Source organism: Periophthalmus magnuspinnatus, chromosome 20 (assembly GCF_009829125.3).
Source record: "Periophthalmus magnuspinnatus isolate fPerMag1 chromosome 20, fPerMag1.2.pri, whole genome shotgun sequence".
In the NCBI taxonomy this organism is placed as follows: Eukaryota; Metazoa; Chordata; class Actinopteri; order Gobiiformes; family Gobiidae; genus Periophthalmus; species Periophthalmus magnuspinnatus.
In genome coordinates this window covers 24,086,777-24,106,070 of record NC_047145.1, presented here as the reverse complement: position 1 = coordinate 24,106,070, position 19,294 = coordinate 24,086,777, and the positions used below count along the sequence as shown (strand labels likewise).

At 42.5% G+C, this 19,294-nt stretch overlaps 1 protein-coding gene across 1 annotated transcript; it reads left to right on the top strand.

Moving 5' to 3' along the window:
* The first annotated feature begins 315 nt into the window (after positions 1–315).
* Positions 316–18,216, top strand: LOC117388148 (coagulation factor XIII A chain-like). The gene is made up of 18 exons (XM_055230316.1): positions 316–360; positions 4,007–4,057; positions 4,177–4,273; positions 4,459–4,635; positions 7,473–7,721; positions 8,172–8,284; positions 9,546–9,653; positions 9,827–10,001; positions 10,937–11,075; positions 11,307–11,410; positions 12,151–12,239; positions 13,495–13,648; positions 14,203–14,324; positions 15,997–16,162; positions 16,345–16,502; positions 17,091–17,227; positions 17,470–17,575; positions 18,142–18,216. Exons 1-18 carry the CDS (start codon positions 316–318, stop codon positions 18,214–18,216), a joined length of 2,265 nt encoding a protein of 754 aa, XP_055086291.1.
* The last annotated feature ends 1,078 nt before the right edge of the window (positions 18,217–19,294 follow it).

Genomic DNA, 19,294 nt, shown 5'->3' with positions numbered 1-19,294 from the left:
CAAATCCGAGGCCATGGTTCTCAACTGGAAAAAGGTGGCACCCTCTCCAGATGAGTAGTGAGTCTCTGACTCAAGTGGAGGAGTTCAAGTACCTCGGGGTCTTGTTCACGACTGAGGGAAGGATGGAGCGGGAGATTGACAGTTGGATCAGTGCAGTGTCTGCAGTGATGAGGTCACTGTATCGGTCCGTTGTGATAAAGAAGGAGCTGAGCCGGAAGGCAAAGCTCTTGATTTAGCGGTCAATTTACGTTCCTACTCTCACCTGAGCTTTGGGTAATGACTGAAAGGACAAGATCGCGGATACAAGCGGTCGAAATGGGTTTTCTCTGCAGGGCGGCTCGGCGCTTCCTTAGAGATAGGGTGAGGAGGTCAGTCACATGGGAGGAGCTCAGAGTAGAGCCGCTGCTCCTCCAGTTGAGGTGGCTCGGGCATCTGCTCCGGATGGCTCCTGAATGCCTCCCTAGGGAGGTGTTCCAGACATGTCCCACCGGGAGGAGGCCTCGGGGAAGACCCAGGACATGCTGGAGGGACTATGTCTCTCGGCTGGCCTGGGAACGCCTTGGGATCCTCCTTAAGAGCTGGAGGACGTGTGTGTGGAGAGGGAAGACTGGGCCTCCCTGCTCAGGCTACTGTCTCCGTGACCCGGCCCCTGATAAAGTGGAAGAAAATGGATGGAATGACTCTCAAACACCTAAAACAGGAGCATGAACGCTCGTACTGATCACAGGCTCTTGAAAATGTGTTCCATTTAGTATTGTTGTATTGTTTAGTATATTAAATGTTACACAGTACATCTTTAATTTTGCTGAAACGCTAATGCTGAGTTTGCAGTTGGTCTGGGTCTCAGTGATTAAAATTAATTTTTAGCATTTGACAAAAAATGTTTTAGTGACATCAGGTCAGAGCCCCAGGTCACAGGTCAGAGGTCAGTCTGACACAAAGCTGCTTCATCAACACATTATCAACTTCTCCTTTTCACAATTTAAACTTAAATCAGACCTGTTCTACAAAATGTGCTTTTCAGAGCTTTTAACTGTGTTACAGTTGTTTCCTCTCAACGTTTACTCACCTGAACTTTTGTTTGGAGTGATTCATGTTTGAGTAATCTTTAATTGCTTATTTTCAAAACATCATTGCTCCAATCAACTCCTGTTTTCACCCCCACCGGTACACGGCCACTGTGATGTACAGACTTTCTCCTTCAGTTTTATGTTCTTAATCTGTGATACTCGTATGATTTGCCAGCGGTGCGTAGTCATTTTCGTACAAATGCAAAAACTAGTGTGATGTGCAGTTATCCATAGAGGGCGCAGCATGCGGCGCTTAGTTGTGATGATGTTTACTGCGACGTCGGCTCACACTGGGCACCGCAGTTCTCTAACACAGAAGACAGTGGACTTGTTTCTTTTATTAAGTCGTTTTAGATGAATATTGTGATTTAAAATGTGCAAATTGTTAACAACATGATTCACAGGTGTCATAGATTATAACTATAGAGCAGAGACAAGTACAGTATGTCTGCTTTAAGTGCATGTGACAGGCTTCATGTTTATCTAATTCTGACTTGGTTGAGTGGGATAGTATCTGTTTTCAATATTTATCCCAACAGTTACATCAGTTAAGTGTCAGTTTGGGGAAAAAGTTGAGATAAAAGTGCAAACATACAGGAAGTGGCTCTTAGTTTTAAAACAGAATCCCTCTGAATATGTCATCAACACAAAACTGCAAAGACACAAGGAAGACATTTTTCTGACACTTTAGACCTTCATTTAACTAAATAAAGGTGCTGTCATTTATTTGTATTAGTCTAATCATAACTGTTGTGAAATTTAGATAACTTTTGGGCATGGTTTACATTATGGTTACTGGGGAACAGTCATGGAATTACCCTAGAAACCCTAAAATGTTTAACCTCATCATTATTTGTTTGGGATGGGCTCCATAAACCCATCATATTAATCTTATCGTTTAAAGTCCTTTCAACTCACAACAATCACGTCTTTGTGGTGGAAGAATTGCTCCACTTTCTGAAGCTGTTGTGAAAAAAATCATTTGACTTTTGTTTATTTAAACTGACAGAGAATGTTGAAATTTGTGTTTTTGTTTCATGTGGATAGACCCAGTAATTACAGAGATATGAACCATAAACCAGGTCAGCACATGTCTCGCTTTTGGAGTCGCTCTGACCTGAGCTGAAGTCGTGGTCACTCTGAGCAGACTTCCCTAAAACGACCACAGCATTTTCACCACATGTTTATGAAAAAACAGGAAGTGCCACAATATTTAAGACCTCCTCTGGACCGGACCTGGACTGGACTCAGGTCTAGACCAGAACTCAACCACATCCAGACTAGTTTACTCCTCTGAGACTCAGGCATCTCAACGGTAAGACATCACCTTAACTTTAACTTACTGCAGGACTTTTAAAGGTCCTATATGCACACAATGGATTCTTGTGAGCTTTAAGCCATGTTATACTGTGTTAATGTTTAAGTAATCATTTATTATTAGTCTGTTTACATCTCCAAAGCTCAAAATGCTCTGTTCCACCTTGTGATGTCATGAAGTGGTAGTTTTCAAAGCTTCTTTTACCTTTAATTCAGTAGAGATTGGCAATTTCAGGGCTGAAATTATCCAGATGTTTCTAGTGAAGGTGTGTGGAGTTTAAAAACCCAGTGGAGCACTTCCTGTATTACCACATGATGACATCACAAGGTGGAACAGAGTGTTTTCAGTTTGAGAGAAGAACTGCAGGGTTTGTGTGTTAAACATGTGTGAAAGAAACAAAACACAACTCCAGGTCTGTTTAAGGTGAAGAAATTACATTAGAACAGAGATCAGAAAATAGCATATTATGGGCCCTTTAAAGCTGCACTGTGTCACTTTTCTGGGGGCTCTGTCACCTGCTTGTTTCAATTGAGATTCATCACTTTGCCTGGAATGTCCCACAGTATGGCATTAAACTTGGATTTCCATAGAGATAAGCAGGTCACAGCACCAGTAACTGCCTGTAATTAAATAAACATGAAGATATGTGCACGGTGTATGTTGAAAGCCATACTGTGGAACATTTCAGAAAGAGCAACATCTCCCTGGAGACATGCAGGTGCCAAACCATTAGAAAAGTTATATAGTGCACCTATATATTGATATCTTGCAGCGACATCACACTGTGGGTGCTCTACATGTACCTCTATGGTGGAATGTTCAGAAAAAGTTTAAAATTTGTCTGAAAAGCACATTTTCAGGAACCTGTGATCAGTCCGAGTGTTCATGGTCCTGTTCAGGAGTTTGATTTTACACAAAAAGGTGAGAGTGACTAACTGTTAGCTAATGCTAGTTAGCACGAAACTGTAATGTTATTTAAAAGAGACTTATTTAACATCACAAATCAGCTCACCTGTTGGAGTTCAGCTAAGTCAGTTCTTTATGATCAGATTGCGTAAAAAAAAAAAGGAAAAAAAAACTCAGATTACAGTCTAACTCGAGTAACAGAACTTTCAGACAGAGCAGTGCCTATGGATAGCACCACAGGCAATGTTGATATCAGCTGCAAAGTATCAATTAGACTCCCCCAGAATTCAGAACTCAGTTTTTATCACGTGTTTCATTCGATTTTATATATTAAAAATATAATAATAAATGATTCTTTTTTATCTCTAAACTATGATTTGGGTTGACATGAAAAGTCTATATTTATTAATTTTAATACAAAAAACAAGTACAATCTTTTCTTTTTGAACTTTAGTCACAGATTTTTAACAATTTGCTTTTTACAGTTTAAAATTGTGAACTAAAACGTTGCTCTACAAGTGTTCAAATTCAAAATGTGAGAATCCTCCAGTCTTTGTTTGTTTGTGGAGTCTAAACACAAACACAGATCTGACCTGTTTATGGTTTAATTTCACAAATGAACAAAAGGAAAATGATTTTTTACTGTGGAAAAAGTGGAGATTTTTGAAATGATATTTTGAATTGTTTGTTTAATGCTTTGTTTATGTTTCAGGACAGAATCATGTCTCGTGAGATCTACAGCAAGGGACGCTTCAACCAACCGGTCAGACCTTTACATACTTTTTACTTTTGCATAGTTTATATTTTGAATGTATGTTTATATAAAAACACACATTGTAAACAGCTGTAGACTATAATCAAAGTGTCACTTTGTTGGATCAGGTGGACGCGACAAACCTTTTCGACAATGACAAACACATTCTTCCAGAGTTTGAGCCGTTTGACCACGCCGACGCCACGCCCCGAGCAAACCCAGGAAGTATGACCCAGTATGCACATGTGACATCACCAAAACATCATGTGAACAAAACATTATGGGGGGCTTATTACTGAAAATACACTGAAACACACGGTACATCCTAACTGTAAGGGGCCTGGGTAACTCTCTCTCTTGTCCCCTCTCTCCTTGTCTCTTGTCTCATTTGTCTCACCTTGCTCTCTTAGGTCCCCTGGTAGTGCAAGACGTAGACCTGAGTAAGTCGATGAACATTGCCAATCACCACACGGGGATGTACATCACAGAGACGCTCGTGGTTCGCCGTGGAGACCCCATCTTCCTGAAACTCACCTTCAACCGACCAGTCACAGCGCAGGACAACTTCCAGGTCCAATTCCGCATTGGTCAGTCAACATTTTCAAAAGTCTCATCCAGTTGTGTCCAGACTTTTTTCACACATGTTGAAACATATTTGAAGCATCAGGTTTATGAAGTTGTAGTGTACAGTTTTGTGTCATGTTTTTGTATATTTATGGAGGACTGTGATGTGGGAGCATGGGTGATGTAGGCTTATGGGCGGAGCACTGCACAGAATCTGACAGTTAACTGTAAGGAGAGTTCAAATAGGGCCCAGGAGAGATTGCTAAAATACTCAAACATGCATAGATGACATCTAAAACCTCTCCAGGCATTATAAGAGAAAGCTTAACAGTGGATTTAGCAAAATAGCCCTTTAATACAGCGGATCATTCAGATGGTGCATTTGACATAGTTTTAACAGAGCCACCGCAGCTTTAAGAGGGACTGGAACATTCATTTCAGGTCCATGTCACAATGTGATGTCATTGAGGTTTTAGTGGTAGAATTACTTAAATTTGCAGTAGAAACAACTGCCTATGAAGCTGTGCCTGATGTGGGCCGTAGTTTGGGCACTCATAATCTAATCCCTTACATTGCTTTTACGTTTGAGAGTAGGTTCTCATTTCAGAGGAAGCAGTTGCCTGGGAAATCCAGAATCTCTGCATGTTTTATATAGACTGATATCAGTCTGCCATGATCGTCCAATCAGATTGCTGTTTTTCAGTGACACATGTGAAATGAAGGAGCTCATTGGCCACCTATAATTTACAAACAAAATGATGAGTTTAGAACTTCACTCATCGAGCTTTGCTCATTGATTCTGCAGAATTCCGCCTGTTTTTTCAGTCTCCTGTGATATTTTTACATTTTTACATAATGATTTTTATATTAGTTTGGACTGGGGGGGACATATGTATGGCAGATCGGTAGTCGTATATTGTAATTGTTAATTGATATGTGTTTTTTAATGTGTGTTCACCTGCTCAGGGACTGCAGATGGAAAGTAGCAGTAGCTAAATCTGGTGCAAATCATCTTTTCCTTGTAAGATTAATGAATTTGTACATGGTCCCTGTCAAATAAAGAATAAAGAAAGAAAGAAGCAGCTAATCTACCTGTCAATCACGTCCATCTGAACTCTGGGAGATTCTCCAGTGACCAGACTCATATTGAAAAGGTGTGTGTTCTGACTCCAGCCCAACCAAAGGGAGCAGGGCCTTTAACTCCATGAGGTTTGTTTGAGATCCAGAACACACACTTCTTCAATACTGTCTGAAGATGTGAGACTGGTCCCTGGTGAACCTCCCCGAGTTCAGATGGGCATGTTTGTAAATTTTGTTTGTAAATCATAAGTGATCAATGAGCTCCTTCGTTTCACATGTGTCACTGAAAAAAAAAAATTGATTGGACGATCATATGTGACCTGGCTTGAGACGCAACGGAGAACGTGGAGACCAGACTGATATGAATGTGTTTAAAAACACTGAAATATCAGTCTGGATTTGCCAGGCATCCAGTATGTGGAAAAACAAAGAAAACAAAATGTTGTAAAATGCAGGAAGTAGCGCTGAGTTGTAAAACTATATCCCTCTGCCTATGACATCAACTCAAAACTCCATCCAAAATACAGAGGCAGTTTGTACACCTGGAAAGACATTTTTCTGACAGTTTAAACCTTCATTTAACTAAATAAAGTCATTTATTATCATTAGTCTAATCATAACAATGATGTATGTTAGACAAGTTTTGGCTCTTGTTTACATAATGTTTGGTCTGGAACAGTTATGAAAATAGCTCTATGTATGTCACATCTGTGTCCAACCAGCAAGTAAAATGATTTAAAAAAAAAAATCTATTCAAGATTTTTATTCAAATCTTGACTCTAATGATGTTAACTATGTTTTAGAGTGTGACCTGTGGACTTTAAGCCCTAATGTGACTTTATACTGGCTCCATAGGTGTGTTGTATTAAACTTGTGGTCTTTTTAACAGTTACACTTTTGTGACTGAATCATTTCACAAAGAAGACATTGAACTTTCTGCCAGTTTTTGTTTCATGTGGAGAGGCCCAGTATTTACAGAGATATTAAGCACAGACCAGGTCAACAAATCTGCATCTGCGACAGTTACACAACAAATTCTGTCTCTCCCTGCAGATGTGTAATTAAACAATTAGCTGTGTTTAGCTGCATTTAGCTGTATTTGGCTCATTAGCTTGGCTCCGAAGGACTCCAGCTCCCAGAATCCCACAGGTTTTACCCACAATCCCTCTGGTGTGCACAGATGTGAAGGACAGATGCGGAGCTGCACAAACATCTGGAGGAAACCAATCAAAGCTGAGAAAGAGACATCACTTAGACAGAGACTAGAGTATGTTTAGAGCCTTAGTTTAGACCTGGATTTAGCCATGGTTTAGTCTTGGTTTAGACCTGGTTTAGTCCTGGTTTAGACCTGGTTTAGTCCTGGTTTTGTCCTGGTTTAGTCTTGATTTAGTCCCGGTTTAGTCCTGGTTTTGACCTGGTTTAGTCCTGGTTTAGTCCTGGTTTTGTCCTGGTTTAGACCTGGTTTAATCTTGGTTTAGTTCTGGTTCAGTCCCTGCTTCAGTCCTGGTTATCAGTCATGTTCTGATTTAGTCTTGTTTCAGTCCTCTTTCTGTCCTTTTTCAGTCCTTTTTCAGTCTTGGTCCAGTCTCGGTTCAGTCACTGGTTCAGTCCTGGCTAAGTCCTGATTTAGTTTTCTTTCAGTCCTTTTTCAGTCCTGTTTCAGATCTGGTCCAGTCCTGGTCCAGTCCTGATCTAGTCCTGGTTCAGTCCTGGTTCAGTCTCAGCTCAGTCCTGGTTCAGTCCTGGTTCAGTCCCGGTTCAGTCCTGTTCTGTCTTACAGGAGCAAACCCAAACCCACTCCGTGATTCTCTGGTCTCAGTCTTGTTCTCGGGCCTGGTTGCATCTGGTCCCTGGGAGGCATCTGCGTCTGAACAGCAGGGGGCGCTTATGCTCCAAGTGACCCCGGCCCCGAACGCTGTGGTTGGTCGATACCGTGTGGTGGTGGCTGTGGCTCTGGCCAATGGACTCCAGTACACAGGACCTGAGTTACAGCCTAGCCTGTACCTGCTGTTCAACCCCTTCAACTCACGTAAGTCCTGCACCGAGTCAGACTTGGTTCAAACCGGGTTTAGACGGGGTTTAGACTTGGCTTAGATCTGGTCTAGACCTTGTTTATACCTACTTAAGGCCTGATTTAGACATTAGTTTAGACCGGATTTAGAACTAGTATAGACCTGGTTTAGACTTGGTTTAGAACTGGTTTAGTCCTCCTTTAGACAGGGTTTAGACATAGTTTAAAGCTGGTTTAGTCCTGTTTAGAATTAGTTTAGACCTGGTTTAGACCGGGTTTAGATTGGGGTTAGACCAGGTTTAGAACTAGTTTGGACCTGGTTGAGATCAGGATTGGACCAGTGTTTAGGTCTGGTTTAAGAAATGTTTCTGGCATTTTGTTAAGAAAGAAAACTAGTGGAGGATGAGAGGATATCTGACACACAGGGATACAGGAGTTTGGGAGGGCATCTGACACTCTTGTTGCTAGGTGACACTGCATTCCTGGAGTCCGGTCATGAGGAGTATGTCATGAACGACTCTGGAGTGATCTGGATTGGATCCCTCAACAGCGAATATCCCAGACCCTGGAACTACGGACAGGTACTGAACCAGGTCTAAACCAGGACTAAACCAGGACTAAACCAGGTCTAAACCAGGACTAAACCAGGACTAAACCAGGACTAAACCAGGACTAGCACAGGATTAAACCAGGACTAAAGCAGGACTGAACCAGGACTAAACCAGGAATAAACCAGGACTAAACCAGGACTAAACCAGGACTAAACCAGGACTAAACCAGGACTAAACCAGGACTGAACCAGGACTAAACCAGGACTAAACCAGGACTAAACCAGGAGTAAACCAGGACTAAACCAGGACTAAACCAGGATTAAACCAGGACTAAACCAGGACTAAACCAGGACTAAACCAGGACTAAAGCAGGACTGAACCAGGACTAAACCAGGACTAAACCAGGATTAAACCAGGACTAAAGCAGGACTAAACCAGGATTAAACCAGGACTAAAGCAGGACTAAAGCAGGACTAAACCAGCCCTAAACCAGGACTAAACCAGGACTAAACCAGGATTAAACCAGGACTAAATCAGGACTGAACCAGGACTGAACCAGGACTAAACCAGGACTAAACCAAGACTCAACCAGGACAAAAGCAGGACTGAACCAGGACTAAACCAAAACTGAATCATCCCAAATGGACCTAGGTTGCCAGAACCTTAACCTGCAGATAGAGGACACGTGTTTCTCATTGTCAGTATATGGACAGGCCATGTCTCATGTGAACCTCAGAAACTCCAGATTCACTCACTGAGCTGCAGAGGCTGCACTAGCACTGACTCATGATCGTCTGCAGGTGCTTTCAGATCAGAATGTCCTTTTAGGCTTAAAACAACTGGATTTCAGCATTAAAACTGTCAACCTAAATGAGAGAGTCATGTGAGGCTCATTCTGCTTTGTGACTGGATAATTATCTTGAACTAAAACACGAAATTACCACATAAATAAATGTGACCTCCTGTCCAGTGTTTTTGTAAGTAAGAATAAATCAGCATTAGAATAGTTCTCACTCAAAAATCTATTTGGTTTGAACCTGTTTACCTCAGATCTGGAGACACAGGTTTATGAAATTTTATCTGTACTGTGTCAATTCCTGATTCCTGGGGTGGGCACTTAGTACAAAGAATTTGTACTGCACCCAGTGCAACATTCTAAAGTATTTCAAGTATATTGTTATAGTGTTAGTACAGTGTATTGTGTACTTTATGTATCATTTTGAGCAGGGCATGCTGGATACTGTTACTATAGTATTACTACTTTTAAAGTATTGTGTACTTTGTGTATCAGTTTGAGCAGGGCGTGCTGGAGGCCTGTATCTACATCATGGACAAGTCTCAGCTCCCAATCTCCGACAGAGGAGACCCTGTGAAGGTCGTGAGGATGGCCTCTGCCATGGTGAGAACTAAACCAGCACTAATCAGGACTAATCCAGGACTAATCCAGGGCTAGATCAGGATTGGATCAGGATTAAACCAAGTTTATACCACGACTGAACCAGGACTAAGCCAGGACTGAACCAGAACTGAACCAGGACTGAACCAGGACTGAACCAGGTCTCTTGTGTGTAGATTAACTCTCAGGACGATAATGGTGTCCTGGTGGGTAACTGGAGTGAGGACTTCTCGATGGGGAAGTCTCCGATGTTTTGGACGGGTTCAGTCCAGATCCTGCAGCAGTACCACTCCACAGGGGTCCCAGTGTCATACGCCCAGTGCTGGGTCTATGCCGGAGTCCTCAACACCTGTGAGTCCTGCAGCCAATCACACGCCTCAACAGCTGTAAGTCCCACCCCACATGCCCCTGCAGCCAATCACAGGCTACAACACCCTTTAGTCTCGCCATTAATGCTCATGCAGTCTGTCACACGTCTTTTAATGTTTTAATACAAAATATGAAGCCGTCCTGGGTCTGATTTAGTCTTTTAGTTCTGGTTGTGGGTTGAAATCTCTCTCTCCACAGTTCTTTGGTGCTTGGGTCTGGGTTAGTCCTGGTTTAATTCTGATTTTGTCGTAACGGGTGAGTGTAGCGGACCAAAGGATGCAGACTCGGGGAATATTTACAGGATTTATTGTAAGAAAATAGGACAATGTACAACCAGTGGGTGATCCGGAGGTGAGCAGGTGAGCAGGAACACAGGACACAGGAACAGACCACATGAAGGGACGACAGGACGACAGGCAGACCAGACGGGCATAGGGCAGAGCAGGCAGGAGACATCCAGGACCGGAGCACGACAAGAACACAAGGGCGACAGGAATGCAGGCAGGAAAGACGTGACACAACAGGGTGAAGTGAACATGACAATGATCCCATGCTGAGTCTCTCCTCCCAGCTCCTTTTATGCCCAGCAGACATGTTGATTGCACTGATGGGCTGCAGGTGCGCGCGGGAGGAGCCAGGAGCCCAGCCCAGATCTGGCAGGTGAGGGAGGGAAGGAGCACGCAGGGAGGAAAACCAGGAGTGGACACTGCGGATCATGACAGATTTAGTCCTGAATTAAATCAGGTTTAGTCTTGGTTTAGACCTGTTTTAGTCATCCTGGTTTAGTCAGTTGTGGGATGAATTCCCTGTTCTTTTCACCCTTTCCTACACAGTTTTAATCTGCTTGGGTCTATGTTAGTCCTGGTTTAGTCCTGTTTTAGTCCTGGTTGTGGGATGAATTCCCTCTCTCTCCACAGTCATGAGGTGCTTGGGTTTAGCCTCTCGTGTGATCACTAACTTCTCGTCGGCTCACGACAATGATGGAAACCTGAAGACTGACCTGATCTTTACCTCAGACATGCAGCCAGACAGCAGGCACACCAGGGACTCTATATGGTGAGTCCTTGTCCTGGTTTAGACCTGGTTCAGTCCTGGTTTAGTTCTGGTTTAGACTTGGTTTAGTCCTGATTTATTCTTGGTTTAGTTCTGGTTTAGTCCTGGCTTAGTTCTATTTTAGTCCTGGTTTAGTCTTGGTTCAGTCCTGGTTTAATCCTGGTTCAGTTCAGACCTGGAGGAGTGCGCCGTCCTCCCTGTGCAGTAGCAGAGTCGTTAGCCTTTCTCTTGTAGGAACTATCACTGCTGGAATGAGGTGTACCTCAGGAGGATGGACATCCCCGAGGAGTTCAGCGGTTGGCAGGTCATCGACTCCACACCCCAGGAAACCAGCGATGGTAAGACCTTCACAATAAAACTCACCCTTCACAAGAAACACACACACACTGGGTTTCCATGTTCTTTAGGGACATTCATTGACTTCCATTTATTTCCTGGAGACTGATCCTAACGTTCACCAGAGGCACTACTTGCCTAACCTAAACCCTAACCTCTTTTGAGCTTTCTATAACATGGTTCCCTCATCAAAAAAAAAACCTGCCTGAAGAGATTTTAGATGTCATCCATGCATTTTTGAATATTTTAGTGATCTCTCTCGCCCTATTGATACTCACCCAATTTTCCATAAATATACAAAAACATGATACAAAACTGTACATAACAACTTGACAAACCTGATGTGATGTGCAGTATTTTCATTAGCGGGATGTATGCTGATTGTGTTGTGATAGAGCTCTGAGAGTGGGGAGAAAAGGGAAGAGGGACTCAGAGTGTCAAAAACAAAAGTGAAACTTTTAAAACATATTAATGCGTTGTTTTTGTCAAATATAGCATTTTCAAAACAATAAAAGGTAACATGGTGATCTAAGTATGTTACTAGTTAATACCAAGAAGTAAAATACCCCCTATTCAAACCTAAAACTTAACTTATTTTAACACAGATGTGAAGTTTAAACCATGTTATTGATCTAATAAGAAAGGATTTGATTTTAGTTCCAAAATGTGATAAAAACCCTTTCACAGTAAAACGCACACACTCTTTCACAGTAAAAGCTTCTAAAAGACTCTTTTGTTACAGGAAACTACCGCTGTGGCCCGGCGTCTGTCAAAGCCATCAAGATAGGCAAAGTCTGCTTCCCCTTTGACGGGCGGTTTATCTTCGCTGAGGTCAGACCAGGTCCAGCTAATGGGCTAAAAACATGCTAATAACTTGCTAATAACATGTTAATAACATGCTAACAACATGCTAATGACACACCAAAACCAAAAATAGAACTCATGACCACACATCCTGATACTGCGCTCAAGTACACACAAGGTAACATGCTAATAACATGCTAATAACACACCAAAAACAGAACACAAAAACACGCATCTGGGTACTGTGCTCAGGAACACACAAGCAAAACTCGTGGACACACATCTGAATATGGGTGAGAGGTGAGAGATAATAGGTACTTGTGACCAGGATCCTGGCTCTGATCTGGAGGAGGCTCCTGGTTCTTTGCATAGACTATATGTATATATATATATATATATATATATATATATATATATATATATATATATATATATATATATAAAGTGGACATTGTTAGCCAGCTAGCCACATTCCAAACTGGTTCCTCTGTTTCCAATTGACTTTCTATTGAAAAACTGTCGCCCCTCTCTCTGTAACTGCTGCTGTCAGGCTTGTCATTCTGAGCTTAAAATGTTCGTATTTGCCCGCTCTACATGATCCTGGTGTTTTTATTTCACTATTTTCTCCCTAAATCAAGATATAATTTTTGATAAGAAACCAACCAGGCACCTTCTTTGCCAGAGGTCGTTCCCGCTAGCGTTAGCAACAGGTTGATTGACAGCCTCGGATTAAGCGGGAGGTGGTGTGTAACTTCAACCACTTCATTCCCGATCGGATCGCTATATGCCGATTAGGTGCTATAACTGCTAGCCTCAATGAGCTTCATTGTGTTGCAATGCCATGGGTGACGTCACACTCCCTTAGTCCACTTATTTATACAGTCCCGAGATTATAACATGCACAAGTTTTCAAAAGTTTGCACAGGTGACAAAGAAATGGCTAATATCAAAGCAAATTTGCACTCATTAATGAATGTGTATGAAAGAAAGAATATTTGCATATCTGAAACTCAGTGTTTGTGTATGTGAATAATTTGGTATGGAAGTGTGTGTGTGTGTGTGTGTGTGTGTGTGAACTGAATGTTTTTAGAAATGTCGTATTTGAGGGTGAGATGTGTTGTATTCGATGTATGTACCATATGTTTACAGGTTTTTCATCCATCTACACCAAACTTATTTTTACTAAACATCAGCCTGTCCAGGGACAACACGTGGAAATTAGTATTTTTGCTATAACCTGGCACCAAACACCTTTCCAAATGGGTGTGTTTGTTATTCTCAGGTGAACAGTGATGTCCTGTACCACACTCGGGACAGATATGGAAAGCTGAGCCTTCAAAAAGTTGACAAGAAACTGATCGGACAGAAACTGGTCACAAAGTCCCCCCACGGGAACTACCAATTGGACATTACCTTGGAGTACAAATACAACGAGGGTAAGACCTGGTTTAGTCCTAGTTCAGTCCTGCTTTGGTCCTGCTTTAGTCCTGCTTTATTCTATTCATAGTTCTGTTACAGTCCTAATTTAGTCCTGGTTAAGACCTGGTTCAATCTTCGTTCAGTCCATGTTTCGTTAATGTTTAGTCCTAGTTTAGCCCTGTTCTAGTGATGTTTTACTCCTGCTTTAGTCCTGTTTCAGGCCTGTTTAAATTATGTTGTAATCCTGGTTCAGTTTGCTTTAATTCTGGTTTGCTCCATGTTCATTCCTGGTTTAGTCCTGGTTTAGTCCTGGTTTAGTCCTGGTTTAGACCTGGATTAGTCCTAGTTTAGTCCTGGTTTAGTCCTGGATTAGTCCCAGTTTAGTCCTGGATTAGTCCTGGTTTAGTCCTGGTTTAGTCCTGGTTTAGTCCTGGTTTAGTCCTGGTTTAGTCCTGGTTTAAACCTGTTTTAGTTCATGTTTAGTCTTGGTTTAGTCCATGCATAACCGTGGTTTAGTCCAGGTGTAGTCTTGGTTTAATCCATATTTAATCCTGACCTGGTTCTCTCTCAGACTCTGTTGAGGGACAGAGGGGAAATGAGGAGGCGCTGGCGACAGCAGAGAGTTTCGGCTGCAGCAGAGAGAACAGACAAGTCCTGCCCGCTTCAGTGAGTGTCATCATCAACGCCAAGAAGGTACGTTCAATCAGTACTATAGACTGTATAAAGTAGTGGTTTAACAAAGTGTGAGGTCACAGTGTTCGGCTCCAGTCAAATGAAGCTCATCCAGGCTAGCAGCTATAGCCATGTATAATCATACAACCCCAATTCCAATGAAGTTGGGACGCTGTGTAAAACGTTAAAAAAATACAGAATACAATGATTTGCAAATCTTTTTCAACCTATATTGAACTGAATAAACTACAAAAACATGATATTTAATGTTCAAACTGATAAACTTTATTAAATATTCACTCATTTTCAATTTGACATGTTCCAATAAAGCTGGGACAGGGGCAACAAAAGAATGGGAAAGTTGAGGAATGCTTAAAATCCACCTGTTTGGAACATTCCACAGGTGAACAGGTTCATTGGAAACAGGTGAGTGTCATGATTGGGTATAAAAGGAGCATTCCTGAAGAACTCAGTCATTCACAAGCAAGGATAGGGTGAGGTTCACCACTTTGTGAACTACTGCATGAGCAAACTTAAACTGCTGAGCAACTTAAGTTGTACATCAAGAAAAGGGGATGTAACACAGTGGTAAACATGCCCCTGTCCCAGCTTTATTGGAACGTGTTGCAAACATCAAATTGAAAATGACTGAATATTTGCATAAAAACAATAAAGTTTATCAGTTTGAACATTAAATATCATGTCTTTGTAGTTTATTCAGGTCAATATAGATTGAAAAGGATTTGTTTGCAAATCATTGTTTTCTGTATTTTTTCAAGTTTTACACAGCATCCCAACTTCATTGGAATTGGGGTTGGAGATACATGGCTATAGCGGCTAAGCTGGAGCCCAGTTCTTTATTTAGAATTTTGACCACAAGTTTCATAGCAACCAAAGACCCAATCGCGAGTCAGGGCTTTGAAGGTACACACCCACAGGTGGTTTGGCAGGGGGTGGGCACTTAGAGACAGGCCATCAAAGCTGTTAATCAAACAAGATTCAAGATTCAAGATTTCTTTATTTGTCTCCCTTAGGAGAAATTTTTCTTGGACCAATGGGCTGCTCACACCACAAAAAACAAACAAAACCATACCCAGGGTGCAGTACATCTCTCTCAACACACCATCACTAATTTCTACATCATTTATCATTTAACAGTTTCACTGAAACAGGTACAAATGAATGTTTATATCTGTTATATCTCCACTGTGGTACCCTGTACCTCCTCCCTGAACTCAATAGTTCATATTCAGGGTACAACACATGTGTCGGGTCAGAGAGAATGCTCCTGGTCTGTCTCCCCATGGCCTGTTTGTAAAGTTCTTGAGGGCTCAGAGGGACAGCACAGCCCATAATTTTCCCTGCTGTCCTCACCAAACCTGAAGAAGGCACCTGATTTATCTGTTATTAATGTTCATATCTTGATTTAAAGTGAAATAAATACCCCAGGATCATGTATAGCGGGTTAATACGAACACCAAAGACCAAAGACCAAAATGACTAGTCTGACAGCAGCAGTTACGGATAGAGGGGCAAATGTTTTTCCAATAGAAAGTGAATTGGAGCGCGAGTCGATGAAGCAAAATCGTGCACATGCTCACTTCCTGTTTGGAACATGGTGACTAGTAGGCTAGGTATGTCCAGAGATATATACAGGCTATGTATATACCATGTTTCTTATCTATCTCCTCAGGGGTATGTGGGTCGTCCTTTGGAGGCGCAACTGGACATTGTGAACCCATCAGGCTCCTTGCTGCAGACTCAGGTGCTGGTTTTTGTGGAGACCACTTACTACACAGGTGTGAGGTCACACGAGGTGCACAAGGAGAACTACAACCTGGACCTGCCCGCCAACTCCAGTAAGACCCATAATATACTCACAAAGAAAGGGCATCTGACACACAGGGAGGGCACCTGACACACAGGGACAAGACCCCATGGAGACACAGGGAGGACATCTGACACACAGGGAGGACATCTGACACACAAGGATAAACATCTATGGGAGGGCATCTGACATGTTCCTCTTGTTCCTCTCCAGCCCAGAAGATGACGTTGTCCGTGCCCCCTGAGGAGTACATGCCATTCCTGGGGTCACAACCCAACCTAAAGATCACAGTGTCCGTCAAACTTCCCCAGAACGAGATGGTGACTGAGTCTGCTGTCGTCAGTCTGGAGGTGTTATGGCTAAATATACAGGTGAGACCAGAGACCAGAGACCAGAGACCAGAGACCAGAGACCAGAGACCAGAGACCAGAGACCAGAGACCAGAGACCAGAGACCAGAGACCAGAGACCAGAGACCAGAGACCAGAGACCAGAGACCAGAGACCAGAGACCAGAGACCAGAGACCAGAGACCAGAGACCAGAGACCAGAGACCAGAGACCAGAGACCAGACCGGAGACCAGAGACCAGATCAGAGACTAGACCAGAGACTTTTGAAGAAGCTTTTGTGTTGCCTGTAATGTTCCACAGTATGGTATTGCAAATTTATTAAAACATTTCACAGAATGTTCATTTTAAATTTGCTTTTGTGGATTAAATTATTATTGATATAATCCAGCACATAGCTGGTTAACCTCCACAACAGCTTTAAACTCTAAATATCTGAATTTTCTATGGGAAAAAAGAATGAAAATGTACTTCCAAAATTGGAGTGGGCAGTCACTGTTGAGCTCCAGATTCACATTAAACACGAGTTAATTAACATTTGTTTTTTAATGTGTTATGGGAATGATGTAAAAGTGATTCTTACATATAACACACTCTCTGCTGCCCCCTGCAGGCATCCTCTCCAGTGTACATGGGACAGAAAGGCACCATCTCTGTGTCCTTCAACAACCAGCTGGACGTGCCTCTGATCCGGCCCACACTTGTACTGGAGGGCCCAGGACTGCTCCCCCTGAAGACCAAGGACTTTGAGTAAGATCTGTACATGTGTGTGTGTGTGTGTGTGTGTGGACAGGGACACTTCACCTGTACGTGTGTGTGTGTGTGTGTGTGTGGACAGGGACACTTCACCTGTACGTGTGTGTGTGGACAGAGACACTTCACCTGTACATGTGTGTGTGTGTGGACAGGGACGCTTCACCTGTACGTGTGTGTGTGGACAGGGACACTTCACCTGTACATATGTGAGAAGATTTTGGACATGTGTCTTTCAGAACGGTTGAACCCCGTGGTTTACTGAAGTGGGAGGTGGAGTTTTATCCTTATTCACTCGGACCCAAAACACTCTCTGCTGTGCTGCTCTCCAACAACTCCGCCATGGTGAGTCCTGGTTAAGTCCTGGTTAAGTCCTGGTTAAGTCCTGGTTTAGTCCTGGTTAAGACCTTGTTCTGTCCTATTGTAGACTTGGTTTTTAGACTTGGTTTAGTCCTGATTTAGCCCAGATTCAGACTTGGTTCTGTTCTGATTTAGTCCTGGTTTGGTTGAGTCTTGGTTCGGTTTAGACCCGGTTGAGTCCTAATTCAGTCCTGTTTTAGACCCAGTTTAGTCTTGGTTTGGATTAGACCTGATTCAGTCCTGGTTTCCATGTTTTATTTCAGGCCTGGGGATTCGTTGATGTGCAGGTGCTCTCTTCTTCTAACTGGTTGCCTCCGACTTTTGGCGTCAGTTCATTCAGACGCTCAGGTCGCTCAGAAGATGGGGCTTAGATCACACCATGACCTCTGATTCGCTCTTAGCTTCTGTCAATCATTATTCTTAATCAGTGTATTCTCTTATGAACACAAATTTAAAACAAAATACCTTTTTTGGAACTACAACAAAAATTCATATTAGTTTCCACCAAGAGTCCGTATCAGTTTTTACACCAAATGCCCTTCCCATCACAGCCACCTCACTGTGACTGTAGGAGGGACTGGAAGGAAGTGCCTTACCCAAAGACACATGTGTTCAGGCAGAGCTAGAACAGAATGTATTTTTACATTAATAATTCAGATTTACATTTTTAATAGTCCTGGTTCAGTCCTGGTTTAGTCCTGGTTTAGTTCTGGTTTAGTCCTGGTTCAGTCCTGGTTTAGTCCTGGTTTAGTCCGGGTTTAGTCCGGGTTCAGTCCTGGTTTCGTCCTGGTTTAGTTCTGGTTTAGTCCTGATTTAGTCCTGGTTTAGTCTGGGTTTAGTACGGGTTTAGTCCTTTACTCTTGGTTTAGTCCTGATCTAGTTCTGGTTTAGTCTGGGTTTAGTCCAGGTTTAGTCCTAGTTTAGTCCTGATTTAGTCCTTTAGTCCTGGTTTAGTCCTTTACTCCTGGTTTAGTCCTGGTTTAGTCCTGGTTTAGTCCTTTAGTCCTGGTTTAGCCCTTTAGTCCTGGTTTAGGCGTGGTTTAGTCCTTTAGTCCTGGTTTAGTCCTTTAGTCCTGGTTTAGTCCTGATTTAGTCCTTTAGTCCTGGTTTAGTCCTTTAGTCCTGGTTTAGTCCTTGTTTAGTCCTTTAGTCCTGGTTTAGTCCTTTAGTCCTTTAGTTCTGGTTTAGTCCTGATTTAGTCCTGGTTTAGTCTGGGTTTAGTACGGGTTTAGTCCTTTACTCTTGGTTTAGTCCTGATCTAGTTCTGGTTTAGTCTGGGTTTAGTCCAGGTTTAGTCCTAGTTTAGTCCTGATTTAGTCCTTTAGTCCTGGTTTAGTCCTTTACTCCTGGTTTAGTCCTGGTTTAGTCCTGGTTTAGTCCTTTAGTCCTGGTTTAGCCCTTTAGTCCTGGTTTAGGCGTGGTTTAGTCCTTTAGTCCTGGTTTAGTCCTTTAGTCCTGGTTTAGTCCTGATTTAGTCCTTTAGTCCTGGTTTAGTCCTTTAGTCCTGGTTTAGTCCTTGTTTAGTCCTTTAGTCCTGGTTTAGTCCTTTAGTCCTTTAGTCCTGGTTTAGTCCTTTAGTCCTGGTTTAGTCCTTTAGTCCTTTAGTCCTGGTTTAGTCCTGGTTTAGTCCTGGTTTAGTCCTGGTTTAGTCCTGGTTTAGTCCTGGTTTAGTCCTTTAGTCCCGGTTTAGTCCGGGTTTAGTCC